Raw genomic sequence first — 27,774 nt, forward strand, 5'->3', positions numbered from 1 at the left:
TGACAGACGTTTAAGGAAGCGTAGCGCCCACCCTCCGGTTTCCCCTCAGTTAAACACTGTTAGCTCTGTCAGCACTGTTGCTGTCGTTTGCACTGTTAGCCCAGTCAGCTGTGAGCCGCTAGCTTAGCTGTTGCATTTAAAGAGCTGTGTGGAGGCAATAGATATGCTGAAATGTTTTAGTTTAGCACCATTTAATGAACCTGGAGCTGCTTCCTGTTTCATTTTGAATTTAGATGGCTACACCCCAACTTTAACATCTGAAAGAAAAACACATATGAGCTTGTTTGTTTAATTAAAAATGACTCATGAACAGTGAAGCTGTATTTAGGTAAACTGGTGCATTGAGCTAAGTGCCAACGTCATTATGCAGACAAGCTCACAGTGACAATGATAACATTCTGATATTTAGTTTACAATGTTCATGGTCTTAGCCTAGCGAGTCAGTATGCAAACATTTGCTAAATAGCGCTAAAGTACAGCTGAGGGACATGGGAACAAATGTTGCTATGCCTTGAGCCAGTATATAGAAAGATACCATCCCTAGTAACTACTAGCATCGACTAGCCTTATCTAACCATGATTTACAATATTACCAGGCACTATTGTCTGGTCTCTCTCTCTCTCTCTAATATGGACATCATCTATGTATATCAGCTATCAGCAACATTAATTCAAAGTAATTGGAATCAGTGTCAGTGTCAAAAAAGTACATCAGTCAAACCCTAATACACAAAAAGAGTAGTAGTTTTGGGGGTGAAGTCCACTGTATGTGTTGACACCATGAAGTTCATGTCATCACAGGCTATCTGCTGCAAGCTACGCCAAGATAAACACACAGCCACCTGAAAGAGGATCAACCTTTTAAGTCCATCTGGCTCTGGTCCATTCTTTTTCTCTTTTCCCGTAAATCCATCACAGTTAAATCTGCTCTGCTCATTAAGCCGGACTGTTGTTCCCTGTCTTTTCCTCATGGCAACCGTGACGCTGAGGCCAAAAGCTCTGAATGAATCACGTATTGTGCTGCGGCCTAGACGGTGACATCTGTGAAGTCTCGTCTGGCAAATCCTTTCTGAAAAACAAACAAGACACAATACAAACAAGTTGAGATAAGATAGCTACCGTTCTGACATTTCTAACATTTATTGTATTGTACTTTTCACCTGCAGGTTTGAGCCTTTAATCCCCTTCAGCTTGTTCAAAACTCTGCTGCCATGTTGCTTTGACTTTGTTTAATACACCGTTTTTTATTGGCTTGGTTTGCTATGTTTTTAGTTGACTGGAGCAATTTTGGAGCAAGAAAAAGACAATTTATCAGTCGTAACCTATCAAGTGTGGCGTTATATATTCAAGATGACTTGAAATTAACTGAAAAGGGGTCAAGTATGCATTCTATGTATTACATAAATACCACTTGTCAGCTGTTCCCAAGACCGCAAAATGTCAGCCCACGTTCTATAAACAATATAGTGCGTAATATAATACTGGTTGAAGGTGTTTTTCATGAAGTAGTAAATCACTAACAAGCTGAAACGGAACAAGCGGTGAACAAAACATTGTCATTACATCGTATCAGAAAACAGTTGTCTATTGACACATAGCAACATTAGCGATTAGCTTGGAGTGATGTTCATGGCCAGCCATTGATGGTAAGTGAAATAGTCACTCTCCTTTAAGCTCTGTTTTGGCCTCCACCAACTCCTGACATCAATATCCGTCCAGTTAGCTGCTAAAAGCTCCTATACGTTCACCAGCTAGTCACTAAGCTTGTCTTTAGGCGTTTTGGTGCTCGGTAGATAGTGAACAGTGGGTTTATCGGAGCCTAAAGCAACCTGCTGCTTCAGACAAGAACACAGAGACTGATTGAAAACAGTGAAGTTGTGGCCCGCAAAACCAAAACAGTGAGCTGAAAGACACTAAAATGCTTCGTGGAGCTGAAGGAAACAGGCGGGTGATGATTCTGCCTGGGTTCCCTAAGCAAGACACCTTAAACTTTTAGATAACTGCAACTTCAAAGAGTAACTGGGCTGATATTAATTATTTTGCACCATCACTCAGAGGTGACTAAATGCCTCGTACAACGATCTGAATGTTTTCATGTAATATATGCCTCAAGAAATATGCCTCACTTTAAAATCCACAAACAACAGGATACAAGAGGCTGTGTATGGTGGGGACGTTCAGGTCAAACAGCATAACACATTGAAAACAGGCTTTTGGAAACATGAGACCCCACTAAACCAAATGGGGGCCGACTCCTAAGAACAAAACCAGCTTGTTATAGGAATCATTGTAGTGGTTTAAGAAAAATAGAAAAATTAATGGCACCTTTTCCCATAAAATAGAAAATTAAAAAAAAAAAAAAATTTTAAAACAGAAAATGCAATTAAATAAACAGAAAATCCACTTCATCATTGCCTAAATAAACAGAAAGTGCACTATATCCTATGAAGTTTATCATTTTTCTCTATTCTTCAAAATAGCGATTGTATCGCATGAGTAAAAGTCTCTTGAATCTTTTATCCGACAGCCTGTTCCTCCTTGGGGTCAGAACAATACTGCCCAGGCTGAAAAGCCTTTCTAGTGTTGTAACTTGTTTTATTACATGATTTACTCTTATTGTGAAGAGCATGTAAACAGGAAGTGCTTTTACTTTGAAGGCATAAAGTACAATGATACGTGCTTGTTGACGCTAACTAATGTTGATGTTACGTGTGGAAAATATATACATGTCGGGTGCGAGAGCCGTTCTCAATGCTTTAACAGTTGTAATACTGCAGTTCACCAGTAGAGGGATTCCGTTCATACCAGACGTGTCTAGTAAAGGTCTAGTAAAGTAGTGTAGTTACCAATATTTTGAGTGTAATGCGTTACTTTACTTCGTTACCTATAAAAGTAATTACGTTACAGTAATCCATTACTTTGTAACTCGTTACCCCCAACACTGGCTGTTCGTACTGTGACTCGTGAAGACGGCCCAGAGTGCGCAGCAAATTTTGTGAGAACTGCCTGAGATTGGGTAGAAGACAGACATACAACGGACTATCTATCAAAATGTAACAACTTTCCCATGGCAAACAAAACTGTCAGATAAACATGTCTTTGGTTTTGCTGTGTCAGGTTCAGTGTGTGTGGAGGAGGGAGGTTATACAGGGAGAGCACAACAGTGTTAGGGACTGCCAAGTCCACATAACCAAACTCTCTTTTTATTCATCCCAGAAGGCACAAAAGAGACGAAAGCAAAACATCTCGGGCCAGATCCTCAGCATTCCTGCTGCGAGTGGTCACTCAAACTGAAGCTCTACTCAGGCCAGACAGGGGCAGTTGATGTATTCAGGAGATAAAGCAGGGATCCCAACAAGAATGTAGAGAGAAGGAGCGGCGTCACTGTGCTAGACAAAAAATAAATCTTTAAAATTATGTTTTTTCTTTTCTCGAGTTATCGCCATTTACAAAACACAAACCCTTAATATTTGAGGTAATAGAGGAATAAAGTGTAATCTCATTCACTCAGCGTGGCATTGCACAGCAGATTGGTAAAACATCCTTCCATAAAAGGCCTGCTTCTCTTGTTCATGCCAAGGCTGCTCTAATCTTGTAACCCCACTCACGTTGAGTCTTTATCAACTTCCTGAACCGGTGAAAAAAAAAACTAGTGCTTAGTTGTAATATATTGTCTGATTTTTGAGTTCATTCCCAATTGAAATACTTGCAAGCATGGGTTTTCCTTCTTCATTAACTGAACTGCCGATGCGTAAACTCTGTTTTTCAGCACAGACAACTTCACTTTAAACACTTTAAAACACTTTAAAGCTGCTATAATTTATATTTTCATATTGACACTGGAATAAATGACGCTGGTCAACACGTTCTCACTCTACGGCAGCTTGGTTACTGGCCCAACGCGTCTAACTATGACGCTCGGCGGAGTTTCGTAGCATCAGCTTTGATGTTGTGTCCACTTTTTCCTTGTCAAATGTGTTAAATCCATGCACTGGCTTTAAAAATAAACTGTTCACAAGAACAACATCTCGGTTAGGTGTAGGCAAAAATCCTTCAGGTTTCGCAACAGATTGAGGTTTCCTTTGAAACACGAACATTTGGTATGCTAGGTTAGGTATGTCATTTAAGTTAATTAAGTTCCGTAAACCTCGCAATGTTACTTAACGTTATGTAATCCACAAAATGTTACGTAACGTTACATAACTTAACTCAATTTGCAAACATAATGCAAAATAAGTCAATCGTTGGTGCTTGCTTTCACACGGGACAGGAACAGTGGTCTCCTGGGTGCAAGTCGGTTGTTTTTTGACTTATCCATCCTAAACTTCTCCCTTCACGGACTTACTATCACCTGACTTCCTTCTCATATATGTCCTATATATATGTACGTGTGTGTGTGTTGTGTTTACAGTTTAGTGTGCTGCCAAATAAATCAGTTCATTTGTTTTAAATCTTGGGATTAGAGGAAACTTTTGCGTCGGTCGCATTGGTATCTTATTTCGGAGAAGTACTTAGAATTATAAATCAAGCATTGAAAAACTATTGGTCTTTAGAGGATTGTCAAGTTTCCTGACTCCACTAAAGTCTGTTTGACAGATTTTGCATCATTTCACTTGATATTCATTGGACATATTTCACTAGATACTTTCGATCTGCTGTTAATGCCGTGTGGTTATCACCGACTTCTCAGAATCCTGCTGATTTTCTATGTGTATTTTTGACAGAAATGATGAATCAAGTAATTTAAAACCGGTTGTTTGGAGTAAAAAAGATGCATCACCAGTCACCACTGATTTCCCAATGTCTGAAATGGCCACCCAGAGAAGAACTTTAGTAACTCTCAATCTAATTACCGTCAACTACAGAGAAAATGTTTGCATTTGCAGAGCCAAGTATCCCCAGAAAAGATAAGACCAGAGGCTAAAAACAGGCTTTCAGGACAGAGCAAAGGAGGACCAATGGGAAGAGAGGAGTGGAGGTCAAATGAGATATAAAACAGATGTGTGCAGACGTAGACGAGAAAACCATCTGGTGGAGACAAAAGTTTAGAGCACAATGTCAGCCAACACCCACACATTCTGCTCTCCATTTTAACTGCACTCTTAAGGATTAATTCACACAAACAGCAGTGTAAAAATACAACATTAACATCATTTTGGGTTCTGCAACTTAAATGTAACACTTAATTAAAGAGTTCTGTCCAACTGCAAACACAACTCAGTAAATCTGTCGGGGTGGATTAGGATTGTCGGTAACAACAGCCATGATCCAGATATATATACTCTGCATATTTGTATTGCAATACATATTATATATGGATTTGCAATGGAATACACTTAAATATGTGTTTTTAAATGCAGATTAACCTCAGCAAATGTATGAATTCAGCTAGACTCCTGATAAGTGTGTTTGCAGGACTTTCTTTTTTTGTCCCCCATCAAGATTGGGTTCAAACATTACCTCACTTCTCTAATTAATAACTTCTCAGTTCATCAAATTGATATTTTTCAATCAGAGTTAACAGCTCAGGAAACATCTGTAAGTGCAGATGTTCCGCGAAGATGCAAACACACCTACTATAATATTCCTATGCTAGCTATAGCCACGAGCTAACTGTCCATTCCGATTTTGTCGGGCTAAAAAGATTATAAAATGTGCTATTGATTTAATAAAGTTCTGTGAGGATGAGTCATCCAACATATTCATACTTTGTTATTGTTTTGGTATCAGAAGTCAAATATATAGGCAGGAAAGATCTGAGAAAACCTTTTTGCAATCTTGCACAGAAAAGTCTTGATGACAATCAAAACAGGAAAGTGGTGTTGTGGACAAACAAGGAAAGAAGACGTCAGTGGTGTGGAGATACTTTGTCTGTGTAAAGCCCTGTTTAACCACAAAGTCCACAAGACAGTCCAAGGGCTAGGCTTCTTCAAGTCTGATATGAAAAATAGACTAAATAGTTCAAAACAATTGTTTCTATTGAAGGCCATCCATTACACTGTGTTTCTAATGGACTCAGAAGTTCATTCAGTGAGAGACTCAGGATGCCAAACGACTCAGAAGGTCTTTTGTTCCAGCAGCACTTTGTCTTTTTAACGAATACCTTTAGTTGTGGTTTTTAGTTTTAGCATCTTTCTGATGTCGGTCGTGTGCCATGTTTCATAAGGCATTTTCTGGTGTTGTCTGTTCTTTGTAATGTGCTTCTTTTCTGCTATGCACTGTGAACTGTGTCTGTTGTTGTCTGTATGAGTCTGTTGTTGTTTGTATGACTGATGAGTTTCCCCACTGGGGATTAATAAAGTGTTCTAATCTAATCGACTGTTAACTAAACCAAAAATGTCAGTATCAGTACCATTCAAAAACGAATGCAGGGGTTCAAATACTAGCAAATAGACCCCAAACAGGGTTTGAGCTACACACAGAGAGGTTCGGGCCATCGGATACAAATAACTGTAGTCCGCCAGTCAAACAGTAGAGTAGAGGTGTGAACCCGAGACAAAAGTCACGTGACCATTGTTACCAACGGCAGAATGACAACAAATGACGTTCGTCACAGTTTATCTTCTTTCTAACAATCGGCAACTCTGGTTTGGTCGAAATAAACCCTTTTAACTCTGTATTAGATGTGAAAATATGCTGGCTCTTCCCGCCGCTGTCTCTCTCTCTGCAAACCGGGCAGCGGCTGAGCAGCTCTCATTCTTCGGAGGCAGATCATTACATTAGCAAAATGACAAACATCGCACACAAAAAACGCTCAAAAACCAAACCGCCGATGTAGTCGGCTATCGGTCTTCGTCTAATCGCCCAACCCTACCACCAACCATGCATAAACAGGACCAGGACCCTGGCCATGTTGAGTGAATGTCCTTAAAGCCTCTATTACAACACTGGGGGTAAACTACTTTAATGATCTGGTTCTCTGAGACTCAACTGATGTTTACCCAGAGCCATTCAATGAGGTGGCTGTCGGGTCACAGGGCAGTGACAGCACTGCAGAGCTCACTAAAAAGCAATTAGTGGCTGCCTCCAACGCTCAGGACCAAAGACAAAGGCCTTTCAGTTACTGTAATCTGTCCTTTCTTATGATGGATGAACTTAAGAATGCGGTCTTTCTCTCAAAACACTGTCAAAGAAAAGACCACCGGTGCATGTAACCAGAAGCGCTGAGAGAAATAACAGCCCTCGCTGCTGCCGCCCAGCAGGAACTCTTCAGCTGTTTGCACTTTAAACAAACAACTTTATTCAGGAGCTTTCAAGTTAACTCTGGTGTGCTCAGCTGTCAGCAAGAGATAAAAACACTTACTTCCAGCTAAAATGAACGACGGTGGAGCATCCCAGTTTATAACGACAAGTTAAAATGTGTCAATCTTCCGCTGACAACCTTTAATTCTGCCGGATGGAAGGAGCCATTATGTCAACTTCAGTTTTCATCTTTTCAAGACTTGGGGTCCAACTAGGACATTCCAGTTATAACCAAAATCTCACCGTCTTTTAGTTTATTTAGTATATTTTCAAAGTTTCCAGATGAGGGACCTGATGAACACATATTCACTACCTGCCAGAGTTACAACCAGCTTGCTGGGTGAGCATAGTTAGAGCATTTAAAGCAGTGGAGACCAAAAGTAAACTACGGAAATTATGGAGGGCATTGAGTAAACAAATAATAAAAAAAACCTTCTAATTGTTTTCTGTCTTTTAGGCTGAACCGAGATTTCAAGTTCCTTGTTTTTGCTGCATAGCCATGTGCCACAAGTATTACACATGTTGAGGTGGTTGTGTAGAGTGTATCTTGGCACCGGCAGCTGTGGGTCTCACCAGTTTGTAGTCTTTGTGCAGTTTGCTGTACTGGAACATGTTGCAGAGGACAGTCGAGGACGCTCTGGCAGCTTTTAGACTCCCGGAGCTGAATCAAGACACAGTGGCAGATGCTTAGAAACAAGCAGGAAATAACACAGCAGAGGCAGGTGGAGTAATAAACACTCGAATGACCGACAAATTAGCAAAAGGTTATGTTTTTGAATGTGGCCAATGGCCAGAAGGGAGAGCAGTGACAGCTCCAGCATGTGGAGCGTCATTGACAGCACACCGAGGTCACAACTTACAAAATAAAAGATTGTAGGGCCGACATTTTTTTTTAACCAATTATAAGAGTGTGACGTAAACATTTTCAGTTTTCATAGATTTAACATTTATGGTGAGTTTGCTTTCTGATGCAGCATTTCTGTTTTCTCACTGATCATTTGAGGATTGCAGTAGAAGTCGGTCTTACCTGTTATCGTGGATTGTCTTGATGCCGATGAGTTTCGGCAGGCCGTTGAAGTATGAGATGTCGCGGGCTGCCAAGGAACTGCAGGTGACCAGGTGATTGAGGGCTCCGCATATGTTGACCACCACCTCCCAGGATGGCGTTTTCTGAAGGCCATCACTGGGCAGCTTGGACACCAGAACGTTCACCATGAGCTTAGCTGTCAGGACAAAGATTGAGGGCGGGTGTCTCACAGGACGGTTTTTAGACAAAAGCTCTGACCTTTGAAAGGTCCACCTCTCACCAACATTTAACGTTTGGGGAGACGTTATGCTGTTATGTTTGTATTCCACGAGGGAGATTATCATTTCAACAAACTAGCACACACACACACACACACACACACACACACACACACACACACACACACACACACACACACACACACACACACACACACACACACACACACACACACTCAGTACTGTGTTGGTTCCACATTATACGAAGGAGGAGTTCTAGCTCGTATTAGCTGTGTCCGTTAGATGGGTCCAACCATCGGGCCTAAGTTGACCAAGTTGACTCCTATTCGAGTCTAAGTTCCCTCCCTGCTTGGTCCAAGTTGACTCCCTCCAGGGCCAAAGCAACTTTTAAATGTTTAACGTATATAACAGCCCTCAAATAGCAAATAGCTTATTAGTTTAAATATATTCAATCGTCACAAGATAAACTTGTGATCTGACTGAAGTGTAAATATGAACCACACACACAGACAGAGTTTCCAGCCCAAAGAGGACTGAAACTCCTTCAGTAATCCTGGGTTGTGTCTTACCCATGTTGTCTTTACTGGCAGAGTGTCTGGCCAGATTTCTCAGCAGGCCGGTCAGGGGCCTCAGCTCCATGTCACTGTTGGTGTCTAACAGATCCATCAGGATGGGCAGCATCTTCTCCTGCTCCACCGCCACTCCACTCAGCACTGACGCCCACTGGCAGAGAGGGGCAAAGGTCACACGAGTCTGTACTGAGTTCTGCTGATTGTTTGCTTTTCTTAAGGAAGAAAATCGGACAATTCTATGATTTTAATCCTACCCTGGCGTCTCCTGCTGTGATATTCTGCAAGGCTCCGATGGCCGCCTCTCGGCTGTTGGCGCTACTGTCGCTGTTCTGCAGGACGAGCTTGTACAGCGCCACCACATTAGGGTGCCACAGCCACTCAGCCCCCCTTGGCTGTCGGGACACCTCAGACAGTATGGACATATTCTGGTTCTGCTGTCGGGGGGAAGGTGAAAGAGAGAGAACATGTCTATTATTGTACAGTGACATACAATTCTGTTGTAGCTACACACCTGTGTTTATTTTTGTAATGTTTTACAAATATTTCCGCCTCAACAAACTGCCAAAAAATATTATATATCAATATTATTTACCACTTTCACCAAGGTAAATCTTTAAACCAACCAAATATTCATTAATTTTCAGAATTTTAGAGTTTGTTTAGATCACGTCATAGTTGTTTTTTTCTGACAAAAAAACCACAACACAAAGGTGAATGCAAGTGGGAGTAAAAATCAATGTTGAATTCAGTGTGGAATTTTTAAATGCCAGTACCAACATATCAACTCAAGCAGTGTGGTTGGTTACCACTGATGACAGGAAAAAAATAATTGTTTCCAAGTTGTTTTTCTCATTTTAAAATGAGAATCTTGTAAAAATGGGTCTTAAATATGAACCTACTTGCAACATATGGGACCTTGTGCTAAAGGGCCGATGCTAAAGCTACATGCCCACGCAAGAGGAGCGCTGTCCTGGTATTGCTGTTTAAAACTAGCTAGTCCTAGTATGTCAAGTGTGCTAAGGCACCACAACGTCACCCTGTTTGGCTGCATACATACATGGACAAAAGACACTGAGGTGAGATTTAATTATCACATTTCATATCCGTACGCTTCAATTTCGTTAGCACACAAACAGACAAGCAAACTGTTACTTTCTCTCCCTTTTGGTTTTGGAAAAGCTTAATAGGACACCACCCTCCAAACTCTTTAAACGCAGAGTATCATGCTCAGTATCAGTACAGCCCCTTGCACATTGCGTCAGTGTGTGGGGAACAAAAAAAGCTTAGCAGGCCTGCCGTGCCAGTTACCGTTGCTAGGCTATGATAGTACAATCACTGCTCCAGGGAGGGGCTTCGCACACACTTAATTTGGCCATTGGGTTTTTCAAGCTCTTCCGTCTCGAACCAAAGACAGATCACAGCAGTTTAGTCAGGAGATTAGTCAGAGATCTGTCTCTGTCTCCGGGCCCCTCTAAAGCAACACATAAATCCTCCCTATTCAGTCACATTGCTAATGATCTGCTCCAAGCAACATGGAAAAGCATGTCGTACAGTCAGAAGGTTTCTCTGCCCACTCTAAAGGCGACTATGAGAACACATATGTGACGGTGGGCCTCTCCACACTCCATACAGTAAGCCAATGCTGCTCGCCGTAGAAAGGAGTAACGTGATCTGCCGATTGTGTGTGTCATATTGGAACCTGATCCGCCCCGAGGCTCTGAGGCCACGTCTAGAGTTTCCATCTGCCGGGGCCGCTCATTATCTGACTATTACTGAGATACCTGAGAGAGCCTGAGAGATACCTGGCCTGCTGGACGTCAACAGCTTGACCTAAAAGCTTGGCTTTTTCGAGGCTCAATAAGTGGAATATCTGTAAAAGTGTACGGAAATGACTCAAGGACATTACAAAAGAAAACATTCTAAATGTCCGATAAGGACGGTGCATCTGACAAAGAGCGCTTGAGGTGAGGTGAGGCGCATGTGCACGAGCAGTGTGGTCTGTATCTGGCTACAGCATTTGCACACGGCAGGCAGTTAAATGACCTGGATGCACACAACAATGAATGCTCAACAATGAGGATGTTGTTTTGCGTGCAGGATAACAAAAAAAATGGTTGTGTGGATGTTGTCTGGAAGAGTCCAAAAGAGAATGATATCGTTAGAAAAAAATCTGCGGAAAACTGTAGAGTAGCCATAAGGATGTTTTCAATATCTGTTGTTGATAAATTACAGCCCTCATTACGATAAGTATAAGCGGACTGTGTTGCCTGTGGACTGTTGGAAAGCATTGGCCAATCACAATGACATCACTTATAGGGATGTGGTGGGTGTGGCTGTGGCAGACGTGCTTGTCGGCTGACATAATATCCAACACGCCTCTGACTATATCAGCGTTGGATCTAAAAAAGTGGACATGCATGTGGGACTTATCATCATGTTGAAGGGTAAGTAATGCTAGTAAAACATTTAATCAATACATCAATATTTAAAATGTAAAAAAGAGAAGCAAGATAACTCTTTTGGTAAAATCACATAGCTGACTGAATATAACCATACGAATGATTATTATTAAATTAACTTTATACTTCGAGTTAATTGATTATTAAATACTTCAATTGACCTTTGATGCAGTCTTGATGCAGTATTAATAGATTTTATTTTGCCCACTAAGGGAAACGGAACAACATTGACATATTATCACCTTCTAAAGTTGTTACGCAGAACATCAACAGCAAAGGTTGTCTATTATCGACACATCTTGCAGACACAGAGCATCATCAGCATTGAAATTGTGTTTCCGGTGTGTAATTTCATGACGTGTGATCATTTTTACCTCTGTGTCTTTTTTGTTATACAGAGTAAAGCAGCCGATGGCCTCGCCCTTCCTGGAGGCAGAGGCCCTCGTCGGGCCCTCCAGACGGAGTCGGACCGAGGGAGGAAGCTCTGCGTACAGCTGGTAGGAGAGATTCCTCATCACGCACAATGAATTCTCCAAACCCTAAACACGACGGAGGGAAGAGACACATGGGGGCGAAAGTGGAAAGTAAATAACCAACTGACCTGAGTGGAGGCACAACTGGTGGTTTGTCAAACTGTAACTAACGTAGGTAGCATTATGAGTACATTTTAAAGGGGTAGTTCAGCTGTTTACAAGTGAGGTTGTACGCCCCCAGTTCAGAGAAAACAGGCCGGACCACCAGCCCGGGAGCAAAGCAATCAAAGGGAATCAACATCAGTTGAAGCGTACGCTATATTTAGAATATAATAATCCCAGGTTTACCTTGGTCTATGTCTTGGATGGGGAACTGTAACTGTGGGTTTCACCCTGATTCTAGTGAGTGAAAGTCAATTGTAACATTTTGGTCGCCTTGGAACGTCTTGTTGTAGTTCCACCCTCTTGTGTCACTTGTGGATGAAACGAAAAACTAAATGGCAACGGATAAAATGCCAGACTTGATCTTCAGAACCGTAGTCCAGAAAACGATGGGTGACATCACTGTGACTACTTCCACTTCTTATGGTGGACACTATACGACATCACCTTTGACCCCCTTCTCAACAGTGGACAGATTTTGGTGAAGAATTGAGATCAAGTATAACATTTCCGGAACAGCCACCTCTGCTTTCTTTTAAAACCATGGCATGTTCGTCCTATCAGATGCGAGTAAGGGGTTCAATGTCGATGTTTAATGGAAGCAGTGTGTTTATCAATCATCGGCCATTTGGTTAACGGTTTATCCAAGTGTCTCCAAAGAAACTGTGGCTCTGTTGCCTGTTAGTGGTCCTTAGTCAACGCCTGGTGAGACGTGCCAAGCCACAATGTAAGTGGAACAGTCGGTGAGAAGTCCTGCAAGGCCTTACTGTGGAGTCACAATCAGAATCACCTTCATTGGCAAAGTACATTTCCTTTGTGCTATAGAGCTCCATTGTTGTCAGAAAACTATTAAAAACCTCCAGTGAGCCACAATGTTGCACTGTGTTCAGAACTACACACTGTAGTTTATATTGACTCAACCCCACACACACCGTCCTGCTGCCACGAATACTCACTACAGCTCCAAATGTGGATTAATCCGCTGCTGAAAGTAGTTCCACGGCAAATGCACTTTTTTCCCTCCCGATTTAGAAACGAATGCTAAAAATAACGATTTCAAGCTGTTTTTAGGAAATTTTAGGATTCACATCCTCAGTAGTATCGTGCCAGTATCAGTACAAGGCAGAATCCTGCATATTGTATTATTGGATCAGTATCGGCTAAAATCCTAGCGGATCAAATTCCGTATTCTGTCCACTGTGAGTGGAATTTAAATTGTTCTGAGTGCTCCTGTGCGACTAACAGTTCAAACACAGAGGTTGGCAAATTACACAAATCCACTAAGCTCTGACACTAATGAATCTATACAAAGAACAGTGTCCGAAGGATCAGACCGTCGCTTTCCCCAGTTTCGCAAATGTCACCGGTGGCAGTTTGCTAATCAACATTGATTCTGTGAGTAACTTGATGACGGGACAAAGGGAAACCGGTCTATTTCCGTTAAAGTGATCTCTGCAGCTGGACTTTATAGTTCTGAATACCTTCAGGTTTTGGATCTAGTAAGTACGTTTTGTCAGATTTAGCAACTGTAGCTATTATTTTACTGTGTCAGAAACATATGCCGATTGGACTCGGCAGGTTGTCAATAATAAAGGACTTGGATCGAGATCTGGATCCCTCGTAGGAACCGGTGGGCTTGGGTAGGGAAGTCAGGATTAACATCACATTGTTGGTTTTGGTCCTGACTCATGTGTTGACAATAAGAAAAGTATAGAAAAACACATGCCTTTTTCTTTCACTTAAATACGTGATTAAAAAGTCCTGCGATGCGCCGAAGTCTTTCATTTGGTGTAATCTTTGCTTTTTGGTCTTTTGATCTCCAGCTCTGGTGGCCGGCGCTCACAGCTACTGATGTTCTGAAGGGTGCCGTGGCCATGTGGTGGTTTCCCAATCGGACGTCGTTATTGACAGTGTTTGAAAATGCCGGGGGTACCTTGTCGTCTGCCCTGTCCTCTTGTTGAATGTAGGACACCAGGGAGTCCACCAGGCCTCGCATGTCTCTCATCTTCTGCCTCGTCCTCTCGTTCACTGAGCTCAAGTTCCTACGCACACAAACACACAGAAAGAGACATAAACCCACGAGGCTATCAGGACGCAGTAAAGCTGTCTCACTGGAATTCATCTTGGAGTCATTTTCGCTCGACTTTGTGGATCCCTCCTAAGACCCTTCAGTAGCACCTTCACCGCTTGGAAAAAACAAGCTACTTTTTGGATCTTACTGCACTTGCATGCAATTCTTTCTCTGTCCAGAAAGTCAGAGGCTGCATTCAGTAGTCAGCACAAAGCTTTAATGAATAAAGGGCTGGTCCAATAAATTATGCTGGAGTTTTGTTTCCAACAGAAGCAATCAAGTGCTGCCGCTATTCTCAACTCTGATTTGTGCTTCTGCCTCTAGTCAGCGACTCCATAGCAACGGCAGACAAGGTTCATGGATGCTGGATTGTTTAGTGCCATTCAGCAGACCACATTGAGGGGAACAACAAGGAGGACCATTGTAACATTGGTTTTTGGAGTATTGTTGTTACTCTCCAAACTTCCAGCTCAATCGTCACGTCAGGATTTTGAGTTGAGACTCAAAGACTTTGATTGATGACAAATAACTGCTAAACATGACGCTCCCATCAGCCTCTGAAGGGGCGGACTGCACCATCAGGAATTTCGGCTTTTCGTCATATAGTTGTTGTTTTTTCTTGTTTTTTTTATGTCAGTAGTACTTCATGGTTCTGGCAGACGCAGACAGCAGACTGGGCCAGTATAATACTTTTAACATTTAGGATGTAGGACCGACCCTAGTTTTTGTTGAATTCAAATTGCCATTTTCATCCTGAACGTGACAAAACTGTGACGAATTGGCTGATTGGCCAATTTGACAAATTCAAACTTTTGGTACGATGGCACTGCCGAACCCGTAGTGTTGAATCAGAGCAGGTGTTAACACCGGGTACTGGGTTGAGCAGGCGCTCCTGTGGAGTCACCTGAGGCAGCCGCTGGTGTTGTAGAAGATGTCTCTCTCCGATGGACTCAGTGGGACGCTGCTGCACAGAGGAATCAGTACTTTCTCCGTCAGCTCTGACAAAGCTTCTTTGGACAGCTTCTCCTTCAGGTTGTCTCTGGAGGACAGATTCCACAGAACACCTGCAGCCAAAAAACAAACCAGTTTTCATTCAATTGTCCGAATAACTGAGTATTTCAAACAAGTAATAAATGTTTGGAGAGGAATCCGTTGCGACGCCTGGACTACAGGTGAATATCAACGCACGGACATGAGATCGTGTCGGCGTTCGAACCAGTCTGAGGTCAAAGACCAGTACTACCTGTGATGGTCTTCCGGAGCTCCTCGTCAGGTTGGCCGAGGATGCTGACGAGGCGCATCACTCCGCCGGCGTCTATGAGCGCCGCCTTGTTGTCGGCGTTCTCGTAGATGAGGTTCCGCGTGGCGCCGGTGGCAAAGCGCTGCACTTCCTGGTTGTCACTGGAGTAAAGCTGAACGAGGGCCGGAACGCCTTGCAGAACACGGACCTGGGAGAGAGAGAGAGAGAGAGAGAGAGAGAGAGAGAAAATACACTCAAATAAACTGTAAATACAACCACCCAGACAAAAAAATAAAGAAAACCGACAATTGTACACATGAATAAATTTCAGCAGATGAGGGAAATATGACCCAACGTGCAAGCGCGTTACCTGGTGTTTGGCTTCGTTGCTATGGTAACACTTGTGCTGTATGTATGCAGCTCCCAGAACTTGCAAGGCAGCGTCGGACTCAGACAGATATCTGACAGCTGTAGCCATGTCCAGACTCTGCATACTACACACACACACACACACACACACACACACACACACACACACACACACACACACACACACACAAGTTGTACGGTCATTTTTAACATAATCTGTTGGTAATATCTTTCCATTTCTCCATTTTGTCCATAAAATAAATCAGATAAACATGAACAATGTTTACTCAAAATGGAGTGACACTCGGTCTTATGTGGCAACAGCATACATATATTTGTCAGACCTACAATTGAAGCCGACCCGGGCCAGAGGTGGCCCAGATGTTTACCCAGGTAAATTAATGAATACTGTGCCTCACTCTTCCAGTGGGTCATTGCTGTGTACCGATGCTCCGTCCAGGATATCCACGCCTCTCCCGACGCTCCTCAGGCTGCGGAGCGAGGCGGCCCGGTGGAGGGAGGCCTGGCACTGCCCTGTCCCCATGCCGTGGCTGGCTCTGGACGCGTGCTGCTGCCACTGGGTCCCCCAGCCGTTCCCCGCCATGGGTCCCCCGGCCGTCCCCCTGCCGGTCCCCCCCCAGCCCTCCTGACCGAAGGCAGAGCTCTGATGCTGATGCTGCTGCTGCTGCTGATGATGCTGTTGCTGCTGGTGGTTGTAGTGCTGCTGTCGGTTGGTGATGCGGCTGATGGTGCGGTGGGAGGGGCCCTTGTAGGTGTACTGACATGGCAGCTCCTCCTCCTGCCAGTAGCCTCTATCTTGGGCCAGTGTCCCGCTGAGACTGCGCCGAAGGGTACCGAGGGGAGGCACGGTGATCAAGTAGTCTGGAGGAGGCAACACAGTGATGGGAGGTGCCTCCTGGTCTGCTTGGCACAGTGACTTGGAGCGTCTGTTTCTGCTGCTGGACTGCTGGGAGGAGAGGAAGCTGCTCTGGACCACGCTGGTTGCTTTATGGCTCGCCTTGGAACTGGTTTCCACAGCAGAGCGAGAGGAGAAACCAGAGGAGCGAAGGGGTACTGTGGGCATCTGCAAGGTGGGTGGAGTAGGAAGAAATAAAAGGGTTAGCAGCAGGGAAGATAGATACCTGAAAAGGCAAATTGGCATACAACTTCACCCTGTGCTGCAAAAAAAGTAGTACAGAGAAGCGTTCACGCTACAGACAAGGAGAAAAATGTATCACTCGTATTTTCTTTTCTTAAAGGTGCTACGTAAGGTGCTCAACATGGAATTAGAAGCATATCCATTGCCCCCACACAGCTCTTAGCGAACAGCTAACGGTGCTAACTACGCCAGCAGTGCTAACAGAGCTAACAGTGTTGACGTGGCGGGTAACGGACGGTGGGAAAGGCATCCTTATCTGCTCAGGTAGACATCACTCCACTATATCCTTACGTAGCACATATCGTAGCAGATAGTAGACACACAGTGTGCTGCTTTATTAGCGGCTTTAATAGTTTTTGCCAAGAAAACCATGCTTGAAGGGATCGAAACTGGACAGCACAAAGGTGTTGCAGGAGCTTCCCCCAGTAAACAGCTCTTCCTTTTCTCCTCCATCAAAGCATTGCTACTGTACGCTGCAGGAAGCTCGCTGCTGCTTCTGCATTGTGAGAGTGGCTTGTTAAAAGGGAGGCCGGCGTCCTGTTTATATTTTTATTCTGTCTTGACATTGTTCTGGATTTGGCCAGCCGGGTTAGACAATTAGAACAGAGAGGAAACGTTATTCATACACATTACTGGCACATTGCATTCCAGAGCGTGTGTGTTTGTGTGTGTGTGTGTGTGTGTGTGTGTGTGTGTGTGTGTGTGTGTGTGTGTGTGTGTGTGTGTGTGTGTGATATAAACAACACCCTAATCTTTTAGAGCAATGGTGATGTGTTAAATCACTCTAAAGTACTATTACAACTTAGGTCATATTTTCATAGATTTGGCTTGGCTTTGACATCTTGGAACACATAATTTGGACAATAAAAGGGACAAGAAACGTGTCAGGAGGTGAATACACTCGGACTCATTGCACAGGAAACCTGCATTCACAGTTCAGTACATTTCAACCAGTCTGTAAACTGTTGGATTATGTTTACAACAGGTGACTCAGTTGATCATTTTACAATTTTTTCTTCTTCTTATAACTAATTTGAGCAACCCTGGTTGTGTCTGATAGTCTGACCGCTTGTGTTCTGCCAGACTTAGCAATGTAGCTGCGCTCCCATATCTCAGCCAAGGTCACAGCTATAACTGAGGACTCCGAGGTAATGTCAGGATAGCCTGACTCACCAGGATGCAGACTGTGGTTATGTTGTTTGTCTGTCTGTTAGCGTTTTGCAAGGGCACCGTCGCTAAAGAGTATAGAAGCGAAGAGCCGCCAAAAAAATAGATAGCGCTGCAGTCGTGTTGCGGCCATTTTGGACTGATCGCGCCAATGAGTCTGTCGGCATATATGTAGGCTAACCACCTTCCCAAGACGAATATTTGAAATACCACTTATTTATATTCTGGTTCTGCCGGCTTCCTGTCAGCTCTGTGCAGCTGTGGATAATGGATATATTGGCTGTAATTCCTCACTTCTGTTATCTTTTAATACATCCATGGGCTGTATGCTGCCTGTGCCATTGGTTTAAAGATATACAAATAAACCAGAGCATTTTTTTCTTCCTTAATGCGGAATTATGATGGCATCAGCCGGACCGTTTGGAGACAGGTCTGGTTATCTCGTCAAGCGTTCAGTATTTGACATTTTTCTTACCAATTAAGCTGAGGGCATTGGAGGGACTATTTTCTAAAATCCTGGCTACGCGCCAGGTCTCAGCAATTACCTTGGTGATTACAATCTCCCCAACCAGATTGCTTCTGTACTTTTGGACAACATGAGTAAACTCCACAAAGAAAAACATGAGTAAAACTTATAAGTGTCTGGCTGGGAGACTAGACAGTTTATAATACCTACACCAACTTGTACTTCTTGTAGTGATATCAAAGAGCCAACCTTACAGGAGACTGTAAGTGCAAAGTGTTAAGTTATTGTGTTTCCTGTCCTTGACCTAAGCTACAGTAAATGTATCCCCAAACCTACTGTATTTTGCATTGATCAGTACTGGACGGCTCTTTACATATCTTCTTGCATGTATTATTACAGTGTAATGCAGTACTGGCAGGCGGTACTCACAGCCATGACGCGGCTGGGTGTGTGTATCATGGATCTGGAACTGAAACCAAGGGTGTGGGAAATGCTCTTGACCTCAGGAAGGTTGTAGTCTAGAAAAAGAAAAGAAAGATCAAATATGAGTGTTTTTTTAACATCATGCCATTGTGTCAAAACAGATTTAATATACATATTCAGAATGACACCTTGTGTTATCCTGAGCTGCATGGATGGATGAGAGAGTATAGTGTAGATGAAAACATATTCCATAGACAGTTGGGGCCTAATCCTCAACGGTGCAATGGGGATTTTTCTTTTTCAAAATTGGTGAAGCATTTACCAAACGGATTTAACAGACAGTGACACAACATAGATACATTGTTACAAACAATTAAAAAAAGGGTTCTTCCTAAAGGTTCTACCCAGAACCATTTGTGATTGTAAACCATGGTTGTTATCCCCGTCCTTTTAGGAGCCTCATGAGGAACCCTGGGCTAGTATATGTATAGCCCTGTAATAGCAAGATGTACCAGTAATAGCAAGATCGGATCACATGGATTACCGGCAAGCTTTTGTTCTGTTTTTACAGATGTTTGGTTATATTCAAAAAACAAGCACAGACTATTAATGATGAGAAGATGTAGAAGATTATTACATGCAAGACTCAATACTCTCTTTCCAACCTGGAGAATATGAAACGCCCACTGGGGTCACCAATGGGAAGGAAGACTTACTATCTTTTCGGGTTCTGAAACAATTCACTTTTGGTCAAAATGCAAATAACGGTTCAAATGTAGGTGTGCAAACGGAAACGGAACCTGCTGAATGTTGGTGGAAAAGGGGTGTGATCGTTTGATCCGAACCCGTCTCTCCAAACGTTTTCTTTTGTACCAAGACTATCTCTGAGAGGAAGGGCTGTTTGGATTTGTCTACGAGACAAAACAAAAACAAAAACAAAACAAAGAAAGGTCGTTCGTTAGCATATTAACATGCCGTTAGTATCACTAGACAGAAATCATTATGTACGCCACATTTAAGTCTTTGTATCGACCAACAAATAGGCAGAACTACTGTAAAACTAATTAATTCCTTTCACTTCACAGATGGATATAATGTACCCAGATGTCTTTATATCGATTGCAGACTGTAACCATATGTGTGAACACTCTCAGACTCTTATTCTGTAAAACAATATATAGGAGCGAGCTGCTATGAGTTGAGCAGAGAGAGGGAGGGGCAGCGCTGTCTGAAGTAAACGGCTTGGAGAAGAAGAAAAAACACACGCCATCCAGTCCAGCAGGACGGAAGGAAGGGAGGGAGGGAGGAGATGCTGCTGGGAGGGGGCCTGGCCCTGCATGCCTGAACATAGGCATCATCGGGTCAGGGGTGAGGGAAGCTCAGACGCGACCACCACAGCCCTGTGAACTTCATGTAGCTAGCACTGGTGCGCGGGTCGACTCACGGGTTTGGGGAAACCAAGAAAATACCACAAGCTGACAAAGCAGCGCCCCAAGTAATTTAAAAAAACAAGAAAACATTACGTGCAATAGTCCTATTCTGAATTTATATATATTGTGATTTGGCGAAAGACTGGCAATCTAATCTAGCAACACTGCTCGTTAGTTCACGTGTGGACATGCTAGGACATGCATGACGATAGACAGATCAAGTGTCTTTACGTGGAGATAGTCTCACTTCCTAACGTGCCCCACTGGCTCGCTCACGGCCGCCGCTCCGCACTGCTCTCATATGGCGGTCACAGCTGGTAACGGCGTCTCGATCCGACGGCGTATCACCCACCCTCCGGTTCTCCCTCAGGTAAACACCTTTAGCTCCGTCAACACTGTTTGCCAGAAGCCGCCGGCACAGGCGTTGCCATGTTGAGAGCCGTTGAGAGACAATCCCTATGTTGTGTTATGCACCTTTATGTTACCCAGGTTAATCCCATTTCTGTGAAGAGTCACTTTGACTTTTAAATGTTTTTGAAAGTGTATTGAAATTGTTGGATGTGAATTTAAAAAAGGGTTACAGAGCATGTGAGACTGCCCACTTTGTTAGACTTTGTATATCTAAACCTTCCCCACTGGCTAAGCTAACCAGTTAATCATCAGTACCAGTAGCTGGAACAACCAAGAGCGATCGGTCGACCAAACTCTAAACTCTGTAGTTGGGAGTCAGTGGTAGCAGCACTGACGGGCTCCAACTCCTCAGCTGACTTAAACGGCCATCATGGTTGAACAGCTCAGAACCCCCCAGCCTCCTGAATGAGGGGGCTGTGTCTGACGATACCTGTCACTCCTTTAATATGACATTCACAACCACTTCATGCCGTGATTGGGCAAGGAGCTCCCGAGTTCTTTCTCTTCACTCATTACATAACTATTTCTGTCGCTTTGAAGGTGAACAACCAAGTGCAATACTGCGAACGCTTTCAAGGAGAGACTGAGAAAATGTGTTTCTCCATTCTACACTAGATGTGTCTTTGGGCTCTTTACTTATCGACTGTATGTCTGCTTTAAACAGTGAGAGACATACAATAAGTCAAATGGGTTAGGTAGAAGGCTTGGTTGGCAAATACGTGGTTACATATGGACTGTGTGAACAAAAACCACACTTGCATGCCATGAGGAATCCAGAATATGGGAGTGCTGCTATCTTAGGTATGCTTTTAATCAACTCCTCACTCAAAAGTCTTATGTCGCTGATTAAGCCCAGATGGCTTCTGCGAAACAAGAAGCCTCTCGGTGATTTATGTGTGTATTGTGTATGGAATGTGTGCAGCTCCTCTCCCTCGCCATTATTGGGTGATAACCAAGCCGAGCCCTTTCTCAATCCGTCCTTCGTCGCAAACTCATCATCGGCTGCAGCTCCGGTCCTTATCCCATGATCTCCCAAAAAAAACTGTCCTCTAACAACTTGGTATCCGAGTCTTGTCAACTCCATACAGAATAACTATACGCAGCATTAATTACTCTACACAATGCAAACGTGTGGGGTGAAACACACAGCATATTGCCCATCCTTTGCATGTGATAGAAATAGAGAGACATGCAACGGGGAACTTTTGTGGTCACTTTTGCTGCTGGATGTAACTTCGTAATTAGTGTACAGACGCAAAGGCGGTATCGACCTTCTCATCTAACTCGATGTAAGAAAGTGAACAAATCCTACTTCCTGAAAAGCTCGAACTGTTGCTTTTATATTGCGACCCAAGTGTTGAAGAAAGCCAAAATGGCGATGGCAATCCGGTGAGCCACAGCAACCGAAGCCGCTGGACTCCTTTGACAAAAAAACGTTTCGTCTCGCAGAACAAGAGAGTATACATACAACCCCACTTCAACAATTCCAAACTTAGCAAAACTTGCGTCAACCCGACGAGGGCTGGCTTTCACATTATGCACAGCTTGATTGACTAGCTGATCCTACTTTGGTAAACTACGCCGCTACTTTATTTCCATCAACGGCTCATTGTGCGTTTCCATTTAAAAAAACGAATGCAGGTGGAGTCGACCTTTTAAGGCGCAAGACACAAGATTTGGGAGTGTGGCAACGCCTGAGCATGCAGCTTGAAGCTAACGGTGCTAACAGTGCAGTCCAAACTACGGCAAACGTGCTGACAGAGCGCTGTTCTCAGCTGTAACCGCACAACACCAACACACAGATGGAGACTGATCTCATTCTCAGTTAAAGACATTACTCCACTACATCTTTACAAAGCAAGACACGTTTTTTTCTCCTACATTAATGCTCTGAATGTCGAATTGCTCCTTTAACCAAAACAACCGAGACAGGGTTGTGTCTAGAATGGATTCTTTGTCATTTCATAGGCTCGAAAGTTGGACCTTGGCCTTGGTGGTTAGGGTGGTTACAATGTGTCCGTTGCTTGTTATCTCGCTCAACTGAGAATTGAGAATATGGATGTTTTCACACCCTGCTGAACTTGGTCGGTTTGTATTACATCCAGTCATGAAATAAAATCTCCTGAGAAGTGTTTCACAGTCTTTTGGATGTGGTCACAAGAAACATCGAGGTGAAAAAAGACACAGCTCTGAGTTTCTGACGGTATATCCAACACTTTTTATTTCAGGTCTCAGAATAATAAAAGGCCAGAGGTGCTTTTACTGTAAGGAAATATTCTTTCTTCAGCCGTCAAATGTTGTCAAAGTATATCCAATTTTCTCTGATGTTTAGCTTATAAAGCATGGGCTGTATGAGACAATGACAGCAGCCTGACCCCAGCGGCCGAAGTGCACACCAGTCTAAAATAGACTCCGGTAACAGGCCGTGAAGAGGAGATTGGAAAGGAATGTTCCACACACTACGTGGTCAATGAGCTTAGGAGGGGTGTTGAACCAGACATCAGCTAACTTTTTTTTTTACATTACAATTTAAAGAGTAGAGTTCATTCACACTCACCACGAGCGTCTCTTGTGACTGCGATCACTTCCTTCTCAGTTTGCATTATTTTTTGCTCAGGTCGCACATCTGTTTCCTTTGCTTGCTTTTTTATTATTTTTTTGAGCTGGACTGCATTTAGACCGGGTTGAATTCAGACAATAGTTCATCAACTTTTCCTTTCAGTTGCATCCAACTTCAAATGTCACGCAAAAAAAATAATTTCACTCTATGGTCACAACAGGTAAAGCGCTGGTTTTCTGACGACATGAAAAGAAGAGCCGTTTCATCATGAACTCAAATATGCAGACCTAACTTTAAACACCAAACCTATTCCCCGTAGAACATCATTTAAAGCCCAACTAACATTTCCGTGCTCCTTACTTTTTGTGTCAGGAAATCTAAATTGTGTATGTTTATCACCATTAATATCTATACAGTGTGTTAATGATTGCATCGTTTACAAGCGCATGAAGTTCTTTGTAGATCTAGCATCTTCATTTTGCTCTCAAAGTGCACATTGATGCATTTCATATATATATTTTTTTTTTCTCTGCAATTCTAAACATGTATTGGTTTTCTTTCCCATCTCTTCTTAATGTAAATGCAGCAGACTCTTGAGCAGAAAATTGGAGCTCAACATGTTGTCATCAATCACCATCAGCTCTAAATTCTGTCAAAACTTGTTTATTGTCTTGAGGTGCAGCCTTTTGAAAGTAATTCCAGAAATGAACAACAACCACTGGCTGTGTAGAGTGGAGGGAAAACACATCGGGAATCTAAACGTATATTGCAGGCCTTCAAAGATGGTGAGCGAAAATGTACGTAATGCATGATTTTTTGTCGTTTCAAACTACTGGTGCTGTCCTTTAAAGACCTTTAGGATGTGTGTGTGGAGGCAACGGATCATTTGGGGAAAAACTCCACATGAAAGGAAAACAAATAGGGTTTTAGTTGTACAGAGTGACTTAGAAATGAAAGTAATTCTAGATTCAAGCATGACATAGATTGTGGTGCCTCACACAAGCCTCCATGCAGCTTCCAAACAACACCATGACTCCCGTGTCGGGTCAAACTGAGGCGCGGCCGTCTTATCAGACAGGAGAGGGAGTAGCGGTGGACTACTCCTTCATCTCCCTCACTTTTCTTTAAAAAAAAAGAAGACTAATGCAAGGGCAGGACTCGGCCGGCGATGAGACAGATGAGGATCATCTGAGGATCATCTGAATTTCCCAGGCTGGCTGGAGAGACAGAGATCGAGAGGCGGATGAATCGCTGCTGGACCACGATTCTTAATCAACGGAGAAAAAACGACATAACTACGAGAGCGTCCAGACCGGACCTGTGATGTCATGACTACAAAGTTTCCATGGAGAGGGAAAATAGAAAAAAAAGCAGGAAATGAGCAGGAAGTCACACACTTCTGGTGCGGTTCTCATTGTGCACAAAACACCAACCTGTGTGGGAGGCCAACAATACTCAAGCATGAACGGCTATCCGCCCTCATTTACACACATTCTGGGTACAACTGTGACATTTAATACATTCATAAATATGTCATCTCCAATCAAAAAAACCCTGCAAAATGGCCTTTTTAAAGTCATCATCTGGTGGTCTTTCCACTAAAGTCCCATTACATCAATCCTCTGGAGACTTTCGGGATGAACTGGACCTGCAATAACCAGCGTGTTTATGCTGATAGCTTTAACGCGGGGATGCTAACGGGGCGTATTGTCAGAGCCCCGACGCAGTCCTGAGCCGAAGTCTCAATTTAGTTCAAAATTCCACACCAGCACGAGAAGCTACGTGACTGTGCGAATAATAATGTTGCGGCGGTGCGCTGTGTATTCGCTCCAGTTTGGTACATGACATTAGATTCTTGGTATGAGGCTCCGCGCGTCCTCGGAAAACAAAATAATAAATAGCTGTTGACTCAATTCGGGCCAATGAGGTCGACATCTTACAAAATTCAGGAGATACAGTTCTTTAATAAAGCGGTCAAACTCGAAGCAACAGGAGCATTACATTTCCCACAATGCAACTGTATGGCATCCATCATTTGACCCTCCCTGCCTCCTATAATGTCATATTCTGTCACGCTTTCTTTCACCAATGCAGATATTCACAGGATGAGTTGACCCCTGATGACATCGGCGTGGGTTGTTTTTCAAGCTCGGGGGAACTAGCGGGCGTGCTCGAGTCTTTCAGTGGAGCGTTGCTGACCTGTTGACTTTTTCTTCCTGTCTTCGGTATAGACCGGGTGCCAACACTTCAGTGGCTTATCTTTTTAGAGTAAGAACCATTTAATGGTTACATGTACGCCCCAAAATCCTTCCGCCTCCCGAGCAAAAACCCAGACCCCCCCCTCCCCTCCCTGCCTCTGTGTTCAAACGGTGTACAGTTACTCTATAGGAAAGCGATACGGTTAACCCTCAGAGCACCGCTCTCAGATAAAAGAAAAATGACATGTATGATACACTGACCCAAAATAGATCCCTGCTGTTTCGACTCTGACTTACACAGAAAGGTCACATTAAACTGCTAGAGATCAATGTTTGATGAGCCGCTTGGTGAATGAATGCTGAACTTACACGCGACTCCCTGATAAAAAGATGTTAAGTCATGTTGCGTGACATCTTGGCGAACAGTGGGGGGGTGAGGGTGAGGAATAGGGTAAGAATGTAAAACACCCAAATAAAAGAATGATAAAGAAATAAAGAAAGACAACATTGTGAAGTAACGTTATATCACACGACGATGTAAACCCATCATCGAGCACATGGACTCAAAATATCATACAGAATTATAATGTTCAACCGGAGCAACCGCCAGAGTATTAAACAGTCATTTCCAGTAGGATGAGGTTACGGTAAACTCAGGTGTCGGACGAGCAAGAAAATGCACGATGGGGACATTTACAGGAGCATTGTGGTAAATGCTGGGTCTTAAAAGTGTCACATAGCCAACAACCCTTCACCAAAACTCACAATTCAATCCATATCGTGATTATGTGTGTCATTATCGCGGTTAAGATTGTGTCCTCAATGGTGGAATGAGCTTCCCATTGACATCAGGACAGCAGGAAGCCTCTACATCTTCCGCCCCAAACTAAAAACACATCTTTTTTCGACTACACCTTGAATAAAGAAAGTAGCACCGTAGTAGCACTTAAATGTCCCTTACTTGTAGCACTTTGTAGTTTTGCTTTCTTGAAGAAATTGTACTTTCTTGATTCTTGTTCTGAGTTTGTACTCATGGTTGAATGTAAGTCGCTTTGGATCAAAGTGTCAGCTAAATGAAATGTTATGTAATGTAATGTCCGGTCCCTTAAGCAGTAGCAGGGCGGCTGATTTCAAACCCACTACACAGCACCAGCCCCCGGGGAGCGAGGCTTGGGCAGCCAAGACGTTGGATGTCTTCTCTTGTAGAGGTGGTGGAGACTAAAAACTGAGCTAAAAAAGGTCTGGGGGGGATGTTTGGATTTCACATCCATCAGATGGCCAGACGATTCCAAAAACTAATGTTATTGGCTGATGAGAAGTCCCTGTTGTGTTTGCCAAAGTGGTCAAATAAATGTAATCCCTCAGACTACATAGTGGGAACACACAGCCTACATACTGGTCCATCTGTGTGCGTAGAGAGAGACTTCACTCTGCCTTCTAATTCCATATCAGTGCGTTTTCTGACCCCGTCCATGTAATTGCATAATATGTATTCAATGCCCTGGCAGCAGCAGCAGCAGTGCTTCAACCTGCAGTTGATTAACTGGAAAACAACATCCATCTCCAGAGAAGCCAACTTTCCTTTCTATCACGCGGTGGCTCACCTGTCGATCCGCCCAGCGCGTCGTCCAGCCGGGGCAGGGAGGAGGACCTCTTCTCCGCCAGCCGCATGCGGACCTGCTCCCGGACCCTCCTGGCTTTGTCCGGAGACGGGCCGTCCGAGGGAACCACGTAAGCGGTGCAGGAGGTTTTGGGCTGCAGAGCGGACAGAAAACATCCCTCCGCCACCGCCACACTCATCCTGAACGGTGTAGTGAAAAAAGCGCACAGCCCCGGGGCAAAGAAAGAAAAGTAGAGATGGAGGGGACCCGATAGTCCTGCAGCGCAGCGGGGTGGACCGGTGAGGAGCTCCGCTGTCTGCGCGTGTCTGCTGCGTAATGGAGACGGGTCAGCGACTTTGGCTGTCTGGAGGCGGGACGTTCAGGGTGGGTTTATGTATCCACCTAGTGACCGTCCGGACGAGCGCGTCTCCGAGAAGTGACGTGCGCAGATAACTTGCGACAGCAAATGAAATGTAACGCCGTTTTTTTTCATTTTAATTAACAC

The 27,774-nt window shown here is 43.6% G+C and overlaps 1 protein-coding gene across 1 annotated transcript; it reads right to left on the reverse strand.

Moving 5' to 3' along the window:
- Window positions 1–27,468, reverse strand: LOC306735287 (plakophilin-3-like; the record flags this gene model as incomplete). Its single annotated transcript, XM_079216745.1, has 13 exons — window positions 1–1,069; window positions 7,816–7,903; window positions 8,270–8,465; window positions 9,078–9,231; window positions 9,335–9,514; window positions 11,914–12,078; window positions 14,108–14,216; window positions 15,150–15,309; window positions 15,489–15,693; window positions 15,856–15,979; window positions 16,274–16,938; window positions 19,076–19,164; window positions 27,273–27,468. The coding sequence occupies 13 exons, from the start codon at window positions 27,466–27,468 to the stop codon at window positions 1,028–1,030; spliced, it is 2,373 nt and encodes a 790-aa protein (XP_079072871.1). The 3' UTR covers window positions 1–1,027.
- Between the last annotated feature and the right edge of the window lie 306 nt (window positions 27,469–27,774).

The sequence above is a fragment of the Taurulus bubalis genome, assembly GCF_910589615.1.
Source record: "Taurulus bubalis genome assembly, chromosome: 4".
Classification (NCBI taxonomy): domain Eukaryota; kingdom Metazoa; phylum Chordata; class Actinopteri; order Perciformes; family Cottidae; genus Taurulus; species Taurulus bubalis.